Below are 20,015 nucleotides of genomic sequence, written 5' to 3'. Positions count from 1 at the left end.
TTGTTGTTTGTGTGATGTGCATCTTTAACTAAACATAAAACAGACAATTGTGAGTGCAGACACACAGCTTCAGTGAAGAATCAGTTATGAACATCACTGTTGAAATCCTGAAGAGAACCACAGCAACACTGTGGTGAAGTCAAAGAAAACGTATGCAGGTGTAGTAGAGTATGAGGTTCTAAAAGGTTAGGAAGTGCTCGGACTTCCTTTGCTTGTGGTTCCTCTAAGGCTGATCTGTTTCAAAGCTTCCACCCTCAGCTAAATTATGCACAAGCTTTTTCATTTGTGCATAAACAAACATGTAAACGTATAAACAATTGTGACAGGTCAAGCCACAAGTTTGTGCAATGGACCTTTCCTTCACCCACTAGCAAATATCTACATCTGAGAAGTTGGTACCAGTGAATCCTTTATTAATCAATTATCAACATTTTAGCCAATAAATTATCTGTCACTCCAACAACAATCCTAATCACAATGCCTATAAGGTGTCACAGGAGGCTAATCCAACCATAGCAAAGCAGCGTGCTGGAGGAGGATTTTACACAATCTGGCAACCGAGTTATACAACATAAAGGTGCTCTGATTAATGGGTTATAACTGATTTATAAAGCAGCAGTAAATGATTTATTAACAACCACAATCACATGCCTTTGTAAATGGAGGCTTATCCACAAGTGGGTGCTACATATATAAAGTAAAATTACAGATTTCTTTCATAAAAATTACGTTAATAAATCAACAAATAATAACTTAAGTTCCACGTGTTAAAAGAGTTTGATGTCCGGTGGCGGATTTCGTACGACGTGGAACGTCCGTCACGTGAACACTGTCAGCCGGAAGCGCACGATCCACGTGACCAAATCTAGGACGAGTAGTACAAGGTGTAGTCAGGACGTTTGAAGTGAAAAATGTGATTGTTTGACATAAATATAACACGCGACTGTGAGCTGAACGGGTCGTGGAGCGCCTTTAAAACTCATTCCCCGCTTTAATAACTCACTTCTTTCACTTTCGTAGTTTTTGCTGCTCGACATCGCTTAATAAATAACGTCTGTCGCAGTGGAACGAACGAAAGCCCGCAGCTGATGACGTATTTGTCCGATCCTATCCAATGTTTCGTTCTTGACTCAAAACCAGGAAGTGAGAGCTTGCCATCTATGCGCTAGCTGTTATCCTGCGCGATGAAAGCACAAAAGAATTCGGAAAACATAACATTACTGGTTATGATTTGATAACATACGACATAACATTAGAGCAGATACAGTTAATTTAACAAATTAACTCACCTCGTGTGCCGTTAAGACCGCTATCTAGCTTAGTCTTTAGCCATCTGTCAGGATTGTCGCTCGCTAACATTAGCAGTTAGTTACCGTTAGCAAGTTGGTTACTACCCGGTGATGGCTGTGGCACAGAGAGGCTGTGTTGTGGCTGGGTATTTACTCCTTCTACTGCTGACTGGGTGCAAAGCAAGGATACACAAGCTCACCCTGACGGTAAGGCGACTATCTCTCAAGCCAAACTGATGCTAGCTGGGGAGCTAACGTAGAGTGTCAAGCTGTTTGGAGTCGTTGTGTTAGCCGGCTAGTGTGTTTTAATTAGCATTTGTGACAAGGCGGTGATCCAGAAGTGTTGTGGCACTGTTGTGAAACTTCTGGATTAGAAATAATAATAATAAAAAGTAATAAAACCAAAAGTTGTGGGGATGATAGGAGCGTACTGAGGCTGTAGCTGATTAATGACTGACCAGAGTTTGCTCCAGGTGATCAGCTCTTTAATTTTTAATTTGTTCCTCTGTGTTTACAGAATGATATTCGGGTTGCCGTCGACCTCAACAATTTTGGTTTCTATGCTAACGGGACTCTGGATGTCAATCTGACTTCTCTGCGCCTCCCAAGTGAACAGCTAGCAGACTCCACCGCCCATAAGGTAAGAAGTGTTTGTTTTTGAGTGTATTTATGTGAGTTGGCTTACAGTTGTGTGCAAAAGTGCGAAGTGCAAACAACATTTTTTGTTGATTTTGTGATGGGGAAAGATGTTAAGTCAACCCCTGCGGGTTGCCAGCTGTTGCACATTGGTGTGGAAATATTCTGATTTGGGGTAGATAGGGGTAAGAATGGCTCCTACTAAGTACAAGCGAATTCTGGATGCAAATATTGCAGTCAGTCAAGAAGCTGAAACTGGAAAGAGACTGGCTTCTACAACAGGACAATGATCGGAAGCTTATTTAACAACCCACCATGAACTACTTCAAGAAACACAAGCTGAAGCCTTTGGTTGCAGTCCCCTGACTTAAATATCACTGGATATCAGTGGGCACAACTTAGACATATTGTCTATGAAATCATAAAATATCTCCGAACTTGAAGTGATCTGCAGGAAGTGTGAGTGAAAATATGTAAATCAAGAATAGACAGACTCTTAGCTGGTTAAAAAAGAAAAGCGTTTGCAAGCTTTGATATCTGCTAAATTACCGACTTAGTACAATGTCAAAATTCTGCATGTGCAACAATTTTTGTTTGCTTTTTTACTTCACAAAAGAAAAAGTAACATTGCATTAACATTGAAAGAAAGGCAAATTTTTAATATGTTTGCTGCAGGTGTTGTTTTACCGCTTTCTAGTTAAAAAAACCAGCAATAGTTTATTTAGGGGGTGCCCAAACGTTTTTGTGTATATACTCACAAGTATTACCTGTGTAGCCATAGTCTGATACAATATATTCCTCTGTGTGCTGTAGAGTTTTATTGTTGTTCAGAAATGGTTAAAAACATCTAGTCTTCAGTAGGAACCACTGGAATTGGGACTAAGTGCTAGAGGCAGAGTAGGGCATAAAGCTGGACGATCTCTTTAACACCACAATCTTTAATATGTAATGGTACGTTGTGACGCATTTTGCCCAAAAATTGGCACTTCCTGTGATCTGGATATTGCACTTGGCCTTAACGCAATGATTTTTCAATTAATTTGTCAGCTCAAATAGGGAAGTCAGAAAGTACTGAGAGATGGAGTAACTACTACTTTTATATTGTTGGTTTCAGTCCTTTAGTAGGATTTGTTGACAGTGAGGAAAATATACAACTTTATCCTTTAAATAATACCACAGGAACTTATTGATACTTATGAAGTCCATTAATGGATCAGTAAATCATGGATTAGTGGAGTGATTCCCAGCAGCAGTTAAATATCATGCAAACTAAAGCCAAGAATCACAAACTAGTAAACTCATTTGCATTGTAACTTGTTGGATGAATGGTTTGACCTGTAGTGTTTTGACTGCTAATTTTACTTTGGCCATTATAAATTGGTTTCAAACAGTAGGAGCTCTTTGGTGGAGCCAGATTCATGATATATGGAGCGTTGAATGACATATGTTTCGATAATGAAATTCTAAAATGATATGAATAATAATAACAATGAATGATGTAATTTTCCTCGATAGAAATATAACAAATGGTCAATAAATGTTTGATATAATTAATTTACATGCTTAGATAGTATGCACAGAATTGAAACTGCCAGTCAGTGCTTTTGACCCACTGAGTGACTATATTTATGTCACTCTGTTTAGGTTGGTTTCAGCCTCTCAAGGTCACGTGTGAATGGAGTCTTGTCCTACACAGTGAGTACATCCAGTCACTCTGTTACACACGGTCCCTTTTGAACTTATTTTTACATTGTTATTCTTTGAAGGAAAGCTTTTGTCATATGTCCTAAGATGCTGAAACGTGAGATAACATATTACAGGGTTTGGAGATGAGATGTGCACTGGGTTGTTCATATGTGATGTTTTTGGTCTCCAGGCAGAGGAGACAGAAACATGTCCACTCGAGCTGATAACGGCGCCCAACAACGAACCTCTCATTCTTTTTCTTATCGATATCAAAACACTCAGGTGTGTATTTTTCAGCACCAGTATTTTTTTTTTTTTTAAAGTGTGTTACTGTGCCCTGATTTTAAAATGTGTGTGATGTGTTTGTGTAGCGTCACTATGAAAGCTATGGGTGTACAAGACAACCTCTTGACAGCAAAATTAAAGACTGAAGCTCCTGAAGGTCTGTGTTTATCACACTTTACATATCTTACAAAATTATTCAGCATTTTACTTTCTTTTGCAGCCATATTTAAGCACCAGGATGAATGACAAAATCACTTTAAACAGACTGTATTTCAAACATTGTGTGTCCTGCAGGTCAAAGGAAAACCAGGGATGTTTCTAATGTTAAACCAAATGATAAACCAGAAAAACCTACAGAAACGCCTGCAGAAAACCCAAAGGACGAGAGTCAGAAGAAAGCTGATCAGACAGAACCAGAAGCTCCAGAAGCTAAAAAAGTGGACGAAGGAACATTCAATGTAAGAAGTGTTTCTGTGTCTCTTTGCATCTGTGTGATCTGTTCATGAAATCAGCTTCTTATCTGTATTTGCTTTTAGCTGGGGCAGACCAAGCAGCTGGCTTTAGCTTTGGACAAGGTTAACGGCTCCTACAGCTTCAGTGTAAGTACACCTCTCTGAACTGTTGTATGTGATGTGAAGCAATATTTGATTTGCTTTACAGTTGTGTGAAGCTCTCTGTCCTTCCTCCACAGTTTCACATACAGGTCGGCTTGCAGGCCCAGGGTCTATACAGCCTCAGGTTCCACTACTGTCAACCCAGGAACACTCAAGGCAGACACCCCTACTCGTTCACCGTAAGCTGAGTGTGTTTGTGCAGGGAAGTTTGAGCTCAGGAGTGTGCATGTGTTAACTTGAATGTATCGTCTGCAGGTGGAAGTGATAGAGAGGAATCCAGGCGGCCTGTACCTGTCTGCAGCGGAAATTCCTCTGTCTCGCCTTTACATTTGCATGGCTGGAGTCTTCTTCGCTGCTGCCATGGTCTGGGTGTACACACTCATGAAACACAGGTACACATGTACAAGCACCCTGACATGAATACTGGCAGTACTGTATAACAGAATCTTACAGCTTCCTCATTTAAAGATGCTGAATCACTTTGCAGTGAGTGTGGTGGGACTGTTTGCAGCATCATGTTTTTGCATATCCTGTGAAGTTGTTCCAACATCCTCATTCTAATAAGACTAAGAGTCTGTAGTCATGCTAACACCTCTGTGTGGCTGAACAATGCAAACAGCAGCATACTTACATGCTCACATTGACATGCTGCTGTTTAGCAGGTATAATGTTAACTATGTTCACCATCTTAGTTTAATGTATTACAGGCCTTGGTCTACAGGGGTTCTTGTCTGCCCCAGCCAGAAACAGTCCTTCTACCATCTGACTGGCTGAGCATGTAAAATAAAAATGAGAGACAGCTGCTCCACAGGTCTTTCTGCTGCCCTCTGATTGGCTGATCAGGTGGAACAAGCGGCTGCTGCAATGTCACAGTATGAAGCAGTCTTGCTTTGAAATGGTGGGCTAATCTCGTTGCGCTAGATAAAGTCTCTTTAGATACATTGTGCTTTTTTTTCTTTCCTGTATATTCTACTTGTGTTGCCTCAGACTTACAGGTTCATCTGTGAGGTGAGCGAGCTGTGCCAAAGTGCACAAAGCACTGGTGCTACAGTGTGCTTCATTTGGCTAATGTTATCTCAGTGCCTTTGGTGTCAGGCCTGCATGTCATTATATATCATTCTCTCTTTTTCAAACCAAATACTGGCCCCCCCTCTGACTGTTACTGTGGTGTGGTTAAACAAAGGTGTTAGTGCAGAAAAGTATAAAATAAGAAAATAATTTACTCTCAAAACGTTCACCTGAAAACTCCTATGTAGTGTGACAGTGGGGAAATAGAATAACTTATTCTGTACAAGCATGTTAAAGTTAATTGTCTTTGTATTTAGAGAACATATGGAGTGAAATATATGCATACTATTAGGCTGCACAAAGAGATAATTAGCACAGGAAGCCAAAACAAACACTTAAAACCACAAAGATAAAATGATTTGTGTTAACTGTTACATCTTGTTTTTTAACTGCAGTATTAGTATGCTGATATTTGAGTACAATGGAGACTGACGGGAATGTCATCAGTTTTGCAGACAAACTGATGAAAAGTTAAGGGGCTCCAAAAGTTATTACAGTTGAGCTTGTACTGAGCTTGTCCATGCTGTCAGTTTGCATCCAGTAGCTGCTGCATCTGGACCAAGGTGATGGACTATTAACCAACCGACTGATGTACATCATCAGAGCAGTGCAGTAAATATAAGAAAACTGAGCAACTGTTTTTGTTTTCCGTTAACGTTTCCTGTTTTAGTTTTCAGTCGCCAAAATTAGAAAATTTGAAATTGCTCCCAGACATTGCTGTTGGCTAACAAAAACTGTGACTGTTTTGTTTTGTTAATGTACAATACACATCGACGCTTGTTTTGTTTTGTTTTTTTTGGCCCATACAGAAACGTGAGCAGGGTGAATGATAACATCGAACATCCTGGTGATACAGATTTATATTCTAGATATTTGAACATCCCTGTGTGCTTGTTTGCAGGTACAGTGTGTTTAAGATCCACTGGCTGATGGCAGCACTGGCCTTCACCAAGTCCACATCACTGGTTTTCCATAGTGTAAGTGCACCACCACCTGAGAGCCTCTTATCTTATATCTCATGTCTGTACCTGGTTTTTATTGTGATGTCTGCTTCTTGTGCTCACAGTCTGCCTGGATTCTTTATCTGTTTATGAAACCTCTGTTTGTGTCTCTCAGATAAACTACTATTTCATTAACACCGAGGGGAAAGCTATGGAGGGCTGGGCTGTCATGTACTACATCACACACCTGTAAGTACGATTTGTCCACAATATGAACGTCTGGTCTATTCTGTGTTTGATTTTTATGTGAGTTTGTATTGATGTGCTTTCCAGGCTCAAGGGGGCGCTCCTGTTCATCACGCTGGCACTGATTGGAACTGGCTGGGCTTTCGTTAAATACATCCTGTCTGACAAGGAAAAGAAGATCTTCATGATTGTCATCCCCCTGCAGGTGTGTGCACCTGAGAAACAGTAGTTGCGTGTGGTTGTTTACGCTTGGTGAATTTGTTCTGGTGACCCACTCACCTGTCGTCCTGCAGGTCCTGGCTAATGTTGCCTACATCATCATCGAGTCTACAGAGGAAGGCACCAGTGAATATTATCTATGGAAGGAGATCCTCTTCCTGGTCGACCTCATCTGCTGCGGAGCCATCCTTTTCCCTGTTGTCTGGTCAGTGTGTGTGTGTGTGTGTGTGTGCACGGTCCATCTAGTTTGTATCAGCATCAGTTTCCATTTTAAAAAATCCATTAAATAATTTTGAGATTAGTGCACAAGCAGCTGGCTGTTTAAACCAAGGCTAGTTGAGATGAGAAGATCTGAATGACAAAATAAAGCACCTATGGGTGTTGCATGGTAGGAAAAAGACCCATTTCCAGTGCATTTTGTGGTAAAATAAATGAATTTAGCTTACTGACAGCAGTGAGACGTTTGTAGGTGATTTGACAGGATTGTTTTTCTGACGATAGACTAATCAGTTGAGGAATTGTTTCAGCTCTAGTCCACATGCTGTTTGTTATTCTCAATTAACAAAAAACTGTCTTTACAGGTCTATCCGTCATCTACAAGAGGCTTCTAGCACTGATGGAAAAGGTGGGAATCATTTTATTTTGCAGCCATAAAACCGTAAGTCTTTGTGTAGAGTTGGTAGTTTATTTCCTGAATTTCCTTCATGTCTCTTTCAGCTGCCATGAATTTGGAGAAGCTCAAGCTCTTCAGGCATTATTATGTGATGGTAAGAGGGAGTTCAACCATTACATTTACAAATACAATAAAATATCCTGAGTCACAGTGTTTGGAAAGGCCACTCCCTTATCATTCAGCAGAGTCACTGCTGCACAGCGAGAACACACACTGTTTGACCTTTTCAATGATGTGTGTCATTATACTTGGTCACAAAACAAGTTTTACTGAACCTGAATGAGAGATTCAGTTTAGATGAAAAAACACATCGGTTAAAGTGTCCAACTGCCAGTTTTATATAATTTCTAAAATCCTGTTTTCTTCTTTTTAGATTGTGTGTTATATCTACTTCACGAGGATCATAGCCATTCTGCTCAAGGTCACCATGCCTTTCCAGTGGCAGTGGTGCTATGAGGTGAGATACAAACAATGTGCAGTAACAATCTGTCTTTATTACTTTAAAGAGCACTTGTTATGGTGAAAGGCATCCGGTATCTGACTCAGCAATGACGGGGCATAATTGGCTGAAAGCTTTACTTGTATGCACACCAGTCTGATGTTTGCAAACACATTACATATTTAAGGCCCTTTATTGCTCAGCGAACAATCAAGAACGTCATTCTCCCCCAGAGGTTTGACAGGATATTTGCATTACTGGAAAGAGTAAATGTTGCAGCTTACACTCAATACATCATGTGACCTTTAGTATATCCCATCAGCTTTAAGAATGAGTGCCAGCACAGGGTCTAAGATTTATGTTTGTTTGGTCTGATGCCAGCAGTATGAAGCTCATTCACATACTTGTTGGGATTAAACTTTTCCATTCAGACAAAAGTATATGCAGGTAGCTAGTAGTCAGTTGTTGAGCTACAGGCCAACTGTGAGCAGCATTCCTCTCTCCTTATTGGTGAACACATCTTAATAATCTTTTTCCTGTCTTTCGTTAAACACCTATAATCCCTTATGTTTCTTCAGTTCCTGGTGGAGGTGTCCACCCTGATCTTTTTTGTGCTGACGGGCTACAAGTTCCGACCAGCATCCAATAACCCCTACCTCCAGCTTCCCCAGGACGAGGAGGACGTTGAGATGGATGAAGTGTAAGTGTAAACACCTTCCTGTGTTTCTGCTCAGTTTTTACTTCCTTCCCTGCAGACTTATATCTTACACAATGTCTGCACAGGCATGAAAGCAGCACGTTACCAAAGCGGCAGCAGTTTATAGAGGATGCATTCAGGCACAGTAGTGAGTGTAGGTGACTTGAGTTTTGGCAGCACTCACAACCATCGTAGTTACGCTAAAAAGAAGAAAATCGACTTGACGTGTGAAAATAACACTTCAGTCTTGAGCCGTTACACAGCCTATGTAGACAACTGGATTAAATAAAATAGAAATGTATCTGTTCTGACGAATGTGAAACAGCTGAAGCACTTTCTGTGTAAACAGACAGTCAACTTTGTCGCTTTGTTTTTTCTTTTTCTTATGCAATAAATATTTGAAATACTTTCCCCACTATGCTCTGGGTGATATAAACAGGAAGTGTAATGTTATTTTTGCCTGTATCTCTTCACATGAAATGAATCCAGAATAGAAAACATCTGAATGCAGCAATAACCAGGTTTCCATCCAAATTCAGATCTTAACAAACTTGCATTGATATGTGAATATTAGAAGGTGGGGCGTCCAAATAAATAGCTGATGGTGCTAATTTTCCTGTTGGGTGTCACCACACCTTCACAGAACAGGAGGACACAACACCAGCGCAGCTCAAAGCTCAATTAATCCAAACAATGCAGAAAACATGATGGAAGTATGACATTTACACAAATGTTACAGTCTCTTCATCGCTGCACACAAATCTAAGGTTTCATCGGTTTCTGTTTTTCCTGTCCTGTTGAAGATAATAAGTCTTCATGTACATCATGATTTATTTGCTAAGCCTCCATCACTTTTTGCTTTTTATCGGCCAAGCTTAAAAACTTTTTCATAAAATTTTGTTTTTTTTTTCCCCTTGAATTTCCACTGTTTCCACTCTGATTAAGGTAGAAAATAAGTTATAAGGAGTGTATTGTTGTCTGTGATTTCTAATATCATAGACACTGCATTCACTGGGAAGGGTGAGCCACACTGACTCTCTTTATATAAAGTCTTGTTGCTCCTCTCTGTTTTTCCAGAGTGACTGAGTCAGGTGCACTGGAGGGCATTTCCAAAGTGAAGAAGACGTCCAACGGACGCGAACGCCAGAAAGAGTCCACCTTGTGAGCAGGAAGCTGCATCTTCAGGAGAGACCTGCTTAACATCCCCCCCCAGGCCAGCTGGTATAACGGGGATGCACATGGACCAAGGCTCCCCACCCACATTGACAGCTATCCTTTTGAAACTCTTGCATCCACAAGAGTTTCAAAAGGTTGCGCTTCCCAGAGAGGAGGCGTGACCACTGTCTGGCTATGCAAAAAAAAAAAGAAAAGAAAAGAAAAAAGAAAAAAAAAGACTAACTTTGTCGGACGCTCTCCATTTCCTCGAAACACTCCACCCCCCGAAACTCTGAAGGGTTTCAGGAGGAGACGGCTCCTGCCACATGGATGGGTGGAGATATGGAAAGAAACTCTGATGTTCTTTACAGTTTTCATTCTCTCTCTCTCTCTCTCTCTCTCCCTCCCTTTCCCTCTCTCTCCCTCTCTATCTCTCCAAAGATAATTATCATTTTAGAGAAGGACTTGCTTTTCTGGTGTGTTTATATCGGCTATTTAAAACGGTACTTCTGCGAGCCTCTTAGCTGTACCTTTTCGTGTGTGATGTGAGTACACGTGTGTGAATGTGAGACAACAAAGATTTGAACACAACTGTTTTTTGTTTTTTTTTTCCTTTCCCTTTGGAGACAATAGCCCGTACTCAGGTAAAAGGCTAATCAGTATATATTCAAAATTTAGGCAACGGTTTTCCCATGTTGCTTCTCTTTCCCACTGTTCAGGGGTCAGTAATGTCCCATCAGTGTCAATACACAGCTTCACCACCACACAGTAAAGTGTATGTTACTTTTTTCTTATATATTTGATTTATATATTGAAATATATATAAATGGATGTAAGAGGTTGTATATTTCAATATATTGACTTATTGCATATTGAAATGTTATATTTCAGTATTATTGTTTATGTTGTAGAGGAAAGACTTCCTCCAAGTCCGTCACATGGACCGCTGCTGTAATTTAGTGCTTTAGTGGTTGAGGTCAACTCACATCTCTGTGAATTCAGCCCAGGTGGTGACATGTGGACCTCTTTATGAATAAACAGGTTATTGGATCAGTCTCTTAAGTAACCAGAGCAGTGGCCCAACTTATACTCAACGACGGCCTTGTATTTTGTTGTTGTTGTTTTTTTTCCTTTCTTGGCCATGTTGTGCCAATCTGGGCAGAGAAGTGACCTAACTGATCATTTTTGAATTCGTCTGCTTTTGGTTTTACCTTTTTTTTTTTTTTTTTTTTTTTGGCTCTTGATGTGAAGCTTGTTTTATTAATTATTGATGAATTATTGGTTAGTGAACGCTCAGAAACGTGTGCAGCCAGTTAGGGTAGATGGCCATTTGTAAATAATTTTACAGAAAAAGACTGTTGATACAAAAGGAGGCACATAACACTTTCATAAGAACTGCATAGAAGCTTTATAGACGGTGTTTCAGACAGGTTCGGTTTCAATGAGATTGTTTTATTCCTTTCAATAGACGGAGGGGAAGAGTGACAGTGAGGAATCAATGAAAGACTACTGAGATTTAACCACAGACACTTCTGTACAGGAAGGACAGAGCTGCATAGTGTTTACAGACTGTTGACGTGTCTCCAGGCTCTGGGTGTCGGGTACCTGGGAGGACAAGAGTTAACCGACAGTAAACCAGTTGAGTGAGGAAGGTTTTGTGCTTGTTACAGAGGGCTGTTTGTGTGAACTGTCACAATAAAGCGGGTGTTCTGGAAAGGTCTCAAATGAAGCTCTTATGCATATTTATCTTGAGGCAATGTTTTATGTCTTTTGTTGTTTTTTTTTGTGTGTCTGCTTAAAGGAGCAGTTCCACATTTTGGAAAGTCAGTTTATTCACTTTCATGCTGAGGTAGATGTCTGTTAAATGTGAATTTACAGCCAGGAAACAGGGAGAAATGGCTCCAATCCACACACAGATTGACACTTTATTTCTCATTAGTCCACACAGAAACCAAAGTGTAAAAACAACAAATTATGGTTTTATAAAGGATTATGTGCTGGAGTATTTGGAGTCTCCAGGAAGCAAAAATCCAAGAGTTCCAGCTTCCTAACTGAATACTTTGTTTTTTAATCTTCTATTATCATAAATTGAGTATTTTTGGGGGGAGTTGGCTTTAAAGACTCTTCTGACTGACATTTTCCTATTTTGCGGACGTTTGACAGGCCATACATTTAATGTATTTATTAAGAAAACAATCATTTGATCAATAGATGATGAAACAGCTCTGATCAGGAATTTTCTCAGCATCGCTGGAAAACACCAGCAAATTAAAATGGTAAACACAATCTGAAAATCCCTTGAGAAAACATCAGATGTGCTTAATTTTTATTCAAGAGACAGAAGCTGCTAAACAGATATGGTCCTTTAAAGCAACCTTTTATCTAGAGTATGAATCTGCAATTATGATTCAAATCTCAGCTCAGTTCTGCTTTATTGTCTGAACTGTGCGAACATATCGCAGACCGTAAATAGCCCATACCCAGAGAGCATTAAATTAGGGACTTCCTCATGTTCATCCTCTCATGTTTGGACAGTATGATGGATTATTGATGGCGGATGCTGAAGCAGACTTCCTCGTCTCAGTCACTGCTGCAGCGCTGGAGGTGAACTCCCAGTAATAACGGGCACATATCATCTGTCCACTGTTGGTCCAGTAGTTTGCAGGCTGGTGGCAGCTCAGCCCCTCCCTCACTCCCTCCCCTCCCTCCATACTGTGAGCTGCAGGCGGACGCCGGTCCTCACTGCAGTCCGCAGTAAGTCCACCGGCACCCGTCAGAGTGCAGCAGACTGCAGTCTCCATCACACTCCTCCCTGCGCTCCCCTGGCAGGTGGAAAGGACACATAACGGGGCCGGGACAATGTGAGTATCAGCGCTTATATGTTTTAGTTTAAATAAATATTACACATGTAAGATATGCTTTTTAAAATGATTTTCCCAGAAATGTTTGACAGTAGCTGATGCTTATTTTAGCGACTTTTCTGCGGCGTCATGGACAGGTAAAGTTGATTTATGCGTCGTTGTGGATCGGCTTTGCGTGCATGACATAAATCATTTTCCTCAGTATTACACAGACTGCTGTAACACCCAAACACATCCGCTGATAGATTTGAAACTGGACCAGTGATTGTAATTTTGAAGCATTTTATTGATTCTTAAATAACCTTAAATTCCCCCTCAACAGTCTGAAATCAGGTGTTCTGTACTGACAGAAAGGTCAGGGGATGTGATGAGCTGTTGAAACGCTTTTCTTCCATGACCTCAAAACGCCTTTGATTTGGAGAAGACAGAGCCTGATGATGCAGCAGATCTCTCTCCCTCTCTCTCTCTCCTCTTTGCGGCGCACTGAGAGCAGGGAAACGTGTCCCATTTCATGTCTGCAGTGCAAACACCGGATTGCAGCAGACTGCCGCTGACAGGCACAGACACACTCACAGAGCCCTTTCAAATCTGTCGATCACTAATCCAAATTCATCTACTCCTCATTTTAAAAAAGGAGATCTTTATATTTGCGCTACAGCCTCCAATGATTCTGTTATTAGACACCATTCCCAAAGCATTCTCTCAAAGTAGAGGCTTTTGATTTAAAATGAAATATTGGCATTTATCCCCCCACATCCAATCTTGAGCTGAAAGATGATTTGATTGTCTAATTGCACATTAATCAGTGTACAGTAAGGTGCAGTTTAAGTGAAGGTGTGTTATTTGTATGTGTATGTGTGTGTTCTTCCTCAGGGCTTTCATCTCAGTCTTGGCGATTTTGGCCCTGGTGGTTTCAGCTGAAGGAAGCGTTGGGTAAGCTGGTCGATTGAAGATAGATAAACAGATGCAAACTTTACACCCATTATTACTAATTAATTTTTACCAAAGCAACTTACATTTTTCTCCCTTGCCACACTGGGAGGAATTGAGGAGTTCTCATAACGTCCAAACATGTAAACAGAGTGGGTTGGCCATTACTCATAGGATTGGTGGATTAATGCTCGACTGCTCCTGTGATGGTTGGAAACAGTTGGCATTAATCTGCTGCTCTAACAGCCTCTCACTCTTCTGGGAAGGCTTTTAGCGAGATCTTGGAACCTGACTGTGATAATTTTCCCCCGTTCAGCCACAACAGCATTAGTGAAATCGGGCGCTAATACAGTTACCAGATGTTACTTTCAACAAACAAGGCAGTACATTGTCATGCCCCTCTGAATTTAAAGGAGTTGTTGTGCCCTCTGATCAGTGGGAGGAGCCTCTGGACTACAGAACAGGGACCACTGGCTGTTCCAAGGTCAAGGCTGGAAACAAAGGTGGCTCTTGTTGCTGCTGCTTGACTCTGGAACAGCCTCCGAATATCAGAAGCCACATGAGTTGATGAGTTGATCAGATGATTTTTACTTTTATACTCTTATTTCTGTGGAACTTGTATAGACATTCATAGTCCCCAGAGGATGGATCCTAATGACTTTAGTGATCTCTGGCTCTTCCTCTAGTGCAGCTGAAGTAAAATATGATGTGGATTGCCATGAAATTTGTTGCAGATATTCACGTTCCTTAGAGGATGGTCAAACTTTTCACTCATTCTGTGATTTATCTGAACGTCCACTCGATGGATCGGCACCAAATTTTGTAAGGACATTTGTGGCTCCCAGACGATGTAACCTAAGGTTGTCTCATGACTTTTCCTCTACGATGAGGTTGACATCTCCGGGCAACAAGGCGATGGATTACCATGAAATTTGATGCAGACGTTCATGTTCCCTCTGGGATAAATTTCAATAACTTGATCTTCTGACTGTTGATCTCTGGATCTAGCAGAAAGGTCAAAATTTCTGTTCGTCCAATACTTTGTTTTTTGACCAAAACCTTCAAAACCAAAGACTTTTCCATCAGCCACAGCTGTATATTATGCATAGTGCTAAGGAACAAATGTTAGCATAGCATGCTAACACACTAAACTCTGTTGATGACTACTAGTTAAATTCTATTACCACTCTGTTATAGGCCGAGTACCAACACCAGCTTTTGCACAGAGTCAAAGGAATGTCTGGAGTATGAGCTAGTCTGTAAAACAGATGAATATGAGGTGAGTGTCAACCTGCACATTTGCAAACATCACCTGGAGCTGTTACTTCACACACAGTTTTCCATTTTGTGTGTGTGTTCAGGTGAGACACTACAGCCCCACTCGCTGGGTGTCAACAGATGCTGAAGCCTATTTCATGGGAGTGGGTGCAGCCATGGCCTTCAGGAGACTTTTCCAGTACATCACCGGAGCCAACGACGGAGGTAAGGGCGGCACGAGGGGAGGAAAGTCAGCCTCAGTGGAGTGTGTTTGTTTTAGATGTGTTATTCTGCATATGTGTGTGTGTGTGTGTGTGTCGACAGGTATCCAGATGGAGATGACCGCCCCTGTCCTGGTCAAGATCCCAGAGGAGACCAAGATGTGGGAGCCGGCTATCTACACGCTAAACTTCCCGCTGCCGGCAGCCTATCAGGACAAACCGCCTGCACCCACCAATGACAAGGTGAGCTGAGCCTGGCAGGTGATGTCTTGTTATCTGTGTGTAATGTGATCAGTGGTTTTTGCTGTTCAGATCAATAGAGAGCATTGATGAGTGGGCAGTATAAAGTGCAGCTGGCTGCAGCACTGCTCCCACTCAGCAGAACACTAGAAAGATATTGCTGCCTCAGGAAGGTATCACTGCTGCTGTCTAATATCTGGTTTATGATTTCATAATCTATAGTCTGTACAGATACATTTTCATCTGAGATGGGACAGAAATATCCTTCTTGTCCAGTCATGTTTCAGAATTGTAGAGAACATATTCATAGGCTTAATTAACCTCCAGCCTAATAGTACGTTACATGGTATAGAATTTATTTCAAGGTAATATTTTTCTTTTGTCTATTTATTTATGTTTATGCTCATGTACTTTGGTTGCTGGCAATATGGGGGACCAAACCTGAAGTGTAAACTAAAAAGCTTTGTGTTTACATGTCCATGAGGATTAGTATTTGTGGCGTTCTGCCTGCGACACTTGACTTTTCTCTGCAGTGTTTACTGCGTCGTAGCCTGTTGTTTGCCGACGTTGCGTCTGTGTCTCTGTCACAGCTGTATTTCACTGAGATGCCAGAGATGGACGTGTATGTGAGGAGTTATGGAGGCTGGATGCTGTCCGTCACCTCCAGGCTTCACGCCCACCTGCTGACTAAAGAGCTGGAGAGAGTTCAAGCTTCCTACAACCACAGCTACCACTACGGAGTTGGCTACGACAGGTGTGACTATTCTTTATCTCTTCAAACTTTCTTCTTGTTTCTTGGGAGTCAGCCACGACTATCTCACGTTCTAGTTCATACATTACCTATTGATATGCCAAATTCTTTTTTGTGTATCCTAATTGACATAAAAGGCTGTTACTCTTAAATACATTGCAAAGTTTCAACCAAATATAGAAGACAGGAGCACAGACCAACTTGGAGCATTTCTGTCTTTAACAGCTTTTCTTTTTTAGGTGCTAAAACAGCACCATGGTAAACTTAAAGGAAAACATTTTTGAACCTAAGCCATATTTTGGGTGTAAATGTCAGGGACAAAAATATTTGAAATCGGTGCTATATTAAGATATGGTGTACCTGGCAACCTCCAACAGCTGCTGCAGCGTAAAACTTACAAAAGTACATCCGCTTAAGTGCTTGTTTTTGCTGCTGACAGGTTCAGACTGTTACTCTAAGTGTCTGACAACAGTATGGATGGGATTCCTGCAGAGATAGACTTTTTATTTAAGAATAAAATACGTTTTGTTTAACCAGAAACATTTTACCTCACAGAACACAGGAGATGCTGGAATACCTCTGCCTCAGTCAGTTAGTGTTACTGTGTGACTTTCAGTGGGGGAAGAAATATTCAGATGCTTTAAAATGAGGCCCAGGTTCATAAATACTAGAGTTATCCTCAAAATAGTGTGGTCATGATTCTCACTCACTTGTAGAGAAAGTGTCATCAGTTGTTATCACACAATCTGCATGACTGTCACAGTGTGTGTTTTGATGCAAATCCATATGCAAATTAAAAGCAAAGTACAAAGTGTTATCAAAGAAGAAGAGTGCACATCACTGTTGTGTTGATCTTTCTCACTCTTTCCTTGTGTGTGTGTGTGTGTGTGTGTGTGTGTGTGTGTTTATAGCCCCTTGAAGCTGTTGAACAGGCACAATGAGGTGTGGTACGTGGCTGAGGGGCAGCCAGTTTGCACTGACCCACAGGAGCCGACCCCTGCACACACAACCAGGCCGACTCTGACCGACTCACCCACAGACTCTCCCTCTGACCCTCTCCCGCACACGCTCTCTGATTCCCCCTCACTCACCCCCTCCAACTTTTCCTCCAATGCAACATCCAACTCCTCCTCACAAATGCAGTCTGACGCACCCGCTTTCCCCACATCCGACACTCCTCCAAGTCCTTCATCCCACCTGCCTGCCGAAGTCGCGTTCAGCCATCCCCCTACCTCCGCCCAGATCCTGCTGGACCCAACAACCAACTCGTCCGATCCTGTCTCTGTGAGCCCGTCTCTGGAGCCCCAGTCTGACGTCGCCCTGTGGAACAGCACAGCCCACAGCTCTGTGGATACGCAAGCTGACAGCAGCCCTGTGGTCGAGCCAGATGACGCTCATTAAACAGCCTTCACCTTTTCTTTAAGCAGCCATTCCAGGTATATTAACAAGGAGTCTAAGTAGAAAAGACACGGTGGAGGTGTGGCAGAGATGTTGAGTGAATGTGAGTGATAGATGGACACGCTGGTCTCTTCCTGTGTATTACACCAACTCCTCCTTATGGCACTTAGTGTTTCACTATATGTTCTGTCACAGCTTTGCACCTGTAGCTTCCTATATCAGCGAACACATGCCTGTACACTTTGTCGTTCTGAGGTTCTCATACAGCTGCATTTAGAATTAAATAAGATGTATACATGTATTAGTTAGAACATTAGAATTCAGAGTTACTGTGTGAAATCTAAAGGCAGAGAGAGAGAGAGAGAGAGAGATGCTGTCTAACATCAGTTTAACCCAAAAACTAATCTAGCAACTAATAGGACTTCAGTGGAAACCTGTGTGTAACTGATAAATAAAATGCTGGGACTAACCATGGTAGGCCATTATATCAGTGTTCTAGCCACTCTCGTAAATGTTGTATTAATTATTATCAATAAGCTTCTACTCTCTGTTTAGCTTCTTGTCAGTTACTTTGATGATCTGTGGCAACATATTGGTAAATCTTCATGAATTCAGAGCGCATTCATTGGGATCTTTGGTGCAGCTTTGAACCGAAGTATAGAATATATGGCTCTACATAATAATATAGCTTATGAGCTTAGATTCCCCAAATTATAGTTATTATTGTTTGTTTTGTTTTGTTTTTTTTACTTTGGATCAAACCTTCGTCTTAGAATTTGTGCTCTAAAGTGCCTGTTAAAACATCGGCCATATCAATTTTAATGTGACTGAGAAATTTGTGATTTAGATTTTTAGCTCTCAGAATTTAATTAATATATTTATTATGATAATGTGGTCTTTAATAATGACACAAGGCATCCAGCATGCTGTGTACCACAAATAGCTTGCTGTTAGATTCTCCCTTAAATGCCCAGCGAAAGAAAGAAAGAAAGAAAGAAAGAAAGAAAGAAAGAAAGAAAGAAAGGAAACAGCAATAAATATTTTAGCATTTTCAAAGTCCAAACATTAGTGTAAAAATCAGACATTTACATGATGGATTTTTCTTCCTGCTAACTCAGATCAAAAAGTGTTCAGCTCTGGTCCTCTTGAGTACTGTGATTAATTTTCACTTTTTCCATGATAAAAAACACTGTGTATCCTCAAGTCCATGTCATAATATGTTAAAGGGAGTTTTACCACCTTTAGCGATGCTGTAGAGCAATATGATGAGCAGGTTTTTGCATTGTTTTTATCTAATGTTGTACCAGGCTGTGGACTACAGAGTAGAAGTTTATCTTAATACTTCAGGTTTCAAAAACCATTAAAAAGTCTCTCCAGGTGTTTTAAACAGTAAGAAATACATTCCACATGTTTCTCTGACTTCAAAGATCTAATGTATTAATGTGGATATAATGTGTTTTGATAGGTGATGTTGAATTTTAACAAACCTGTAAACTTCATAGGGACCTGTGACTCATTTGTTTAGTGAATAGAGTAGAAAAAGGCTCTAATTCAATTCTGCCTGATCTTTTCTTCATCCAGAGACACTGATGCGATGCTTGATTTATAACTAAAATAAAATCCAAACCACTTCCTGATCTTATAATCTGCAAACTGTTGCAACTGCCTGAAAACCACCATGTAGTCAAATGTAAAATCTTAAGGTTAAAACCTGATTCTAATTTTTCTGGGGCAGAACTGCCCCAAAGATCCCAAAGAATCACAGCTGATTAAACCAATGCAATAAGAGTTATATCAGTTAATCAATTCTCTATGTGTCTCTAAGCTCTACATACTGTATGTTCTGAGGAAGGTGCAATAAAAACCCATAACAAACTCCTGTCGGGCTTGATGTATCATTGGTGGCTTCTTCACTTTGGTGTTATCTGGTGGTGGTAGAAAGCAGTGCACTCTCAGCCTCACCTGCTCTTTGAGTTGTGTGATCTTCTTGTTAGTGATTCGTCTCACTTCCTCCTTTAGTTCTTGGACGGTGGCTCCAGGATCTGCATCTTCTCCAGAGCGGCACTTAGTGTAATAAGGTAATAATATATCACTGTGCTGTATTTTTAAGATTGTTGTGCTGCCCCCAAGTGGCCAAAAAATGAATTAATGCAGATTTAGGGACTGACACATCACTGCCAGTTTTGGAAGAAAAGAAGCAGAGAGCTGCTGTACATAGGTCATAAATTTTATCAGGAATGTCTGACTACTGCTGCTGCAAACACCCATCAGAGTCACATCTCATGGACTTGCTCTCGAGGTTTGATTTGTCAGCGTGAGGAGAAACAACAGGCCATGTGGGTGAAGCAGACAGCTAGGATGGAGTGAACAATATACCAAGAGAGAGGGAGGGGGAAAAAGAATGAACAA

General features: G+C 41.0%; 2 protein-coding genes across 2 annotated transcripts; both read left to right on the top strand.

The window, feature by feature from the left end:
- Positions 1-1,113: 1,113 nt before the first annotated feature.
- LOC108887201 (protein GPR108) lies at positions 1,114-11,673 on the top strand. Its single transcript, XM_018682489.2, has 18 exons — positions 1,114-1,496; positions 1,807-1,929; positions 3,570-3,620; positions 3,802-3,893; positions 3,983-4,053; positions 4,191-4,354; positions 4,433-4,495; positions 4,588-4,689; positions 4,766-4,902; positions 6,480-6,555; positions 6,695-6,768; positions 6,853-6,970; positions 7,059-7,189; positions 7,566-7,609; positions 7,702-7,751; positions 8,031-8,114; positions 8,675-8,796; positions 9,871-11,673. The coding sequence occupies exons 1-18, from the start codon at positions 1,401-1,403 to the stop codon at positions 9,956-9,958; spliced, it is 1,686 nt and encodes a 561-aa protein (XP_018538005.1). The 5' UTR covers positions 1,114-1,400; the 3' UTR covers positions 9,959-11,673.
- A 131-nt stretch (positions 11,674-11,804) lies between these two features.
- On the top strand, positions 11,805-19,482 carry soul5l (heme-binding protein soul5, like). Its single transcript, XM_018682492.2, has 7 exons — positions 11,805-12,809; positions 13,683-13,742; positions 14,937-15,018; positions 15,101-15,221; positions 15,321-15,460; positions 16,048-16,211; positions 17,120-19,482. Coding segments are annotated over exons 1-7 (1,059 nt in total). The 5' UTR covers positions 11,805-12,807; the 3' UTR covers positions 17,610-19,482.
- Positions 19,483-20,015: the final 533 nt, after the last annotated feature.

Source organism: Lates calcarifer, linkage group LG5 (genome assembly GCF_001640805.2).
Source record: "Lates calcarifer isolate ASB-BC8 linkage group LG5, TLL_Latcal_v3, whole genome shotgun sequence".
NCBI classification, from domain to species: domain Eukaryota; kingdom Metazoa; phylum Chordata; class Actinopteri; family Centropomidae; genus Lates; species Lates calcarifer.
Note: the sequence above shows the minus strand (reverse complement) of the source record. Positions and strands in the feature narration are given on the sequence as shown.

What these genes read in the sequence shown, in the direction of transcription:
- LOC108887201 (XM_018682489.2), top strand. Translation starts at nt 1,401, where the DNA reads ATGGCTGTGGCACAGAGAGGCTGTGTTGTGGCTGGGTATTTACTCCTT. An exon ending in TACACAAGCTCACCCTGACG is followed by an intron (nt 1,497 to 1,806) that starts GTAAGGCGACTA and finishes CTGTGTTTACAG; the next exon opens with AATGATATTCGGGTTGCCGT. An exon ending in TTCTAGCACTGATGGAAAAG is followed by an intron (nt 7,610 to 7,701) that starts GTGGGAATCATT and finishes TGTCTCTTTCAG; the next exon opens with CTGCCATGAATTTGGAGAAG.
- soul5l (XM_018682492.2), top strand. An exon ending in TCAGCTGAAGGAAGCGTTGG is followed by an intron (nt 13,743 to 14,936) that starts GTAAGCTGGTCG and finishes ACTCTGTTATAG; the next exon opens with GCCGAGTACCAACACCAGCT. An exon ending in GTAAAACAGATGAATATGAG is followed by an intron (nt 15,019 to 15,100) that starts GTGAGTGTCAAC and finishes GTGTGTGTTCAG; the next exon opens with GTGAGACACTACAGCCCCAC.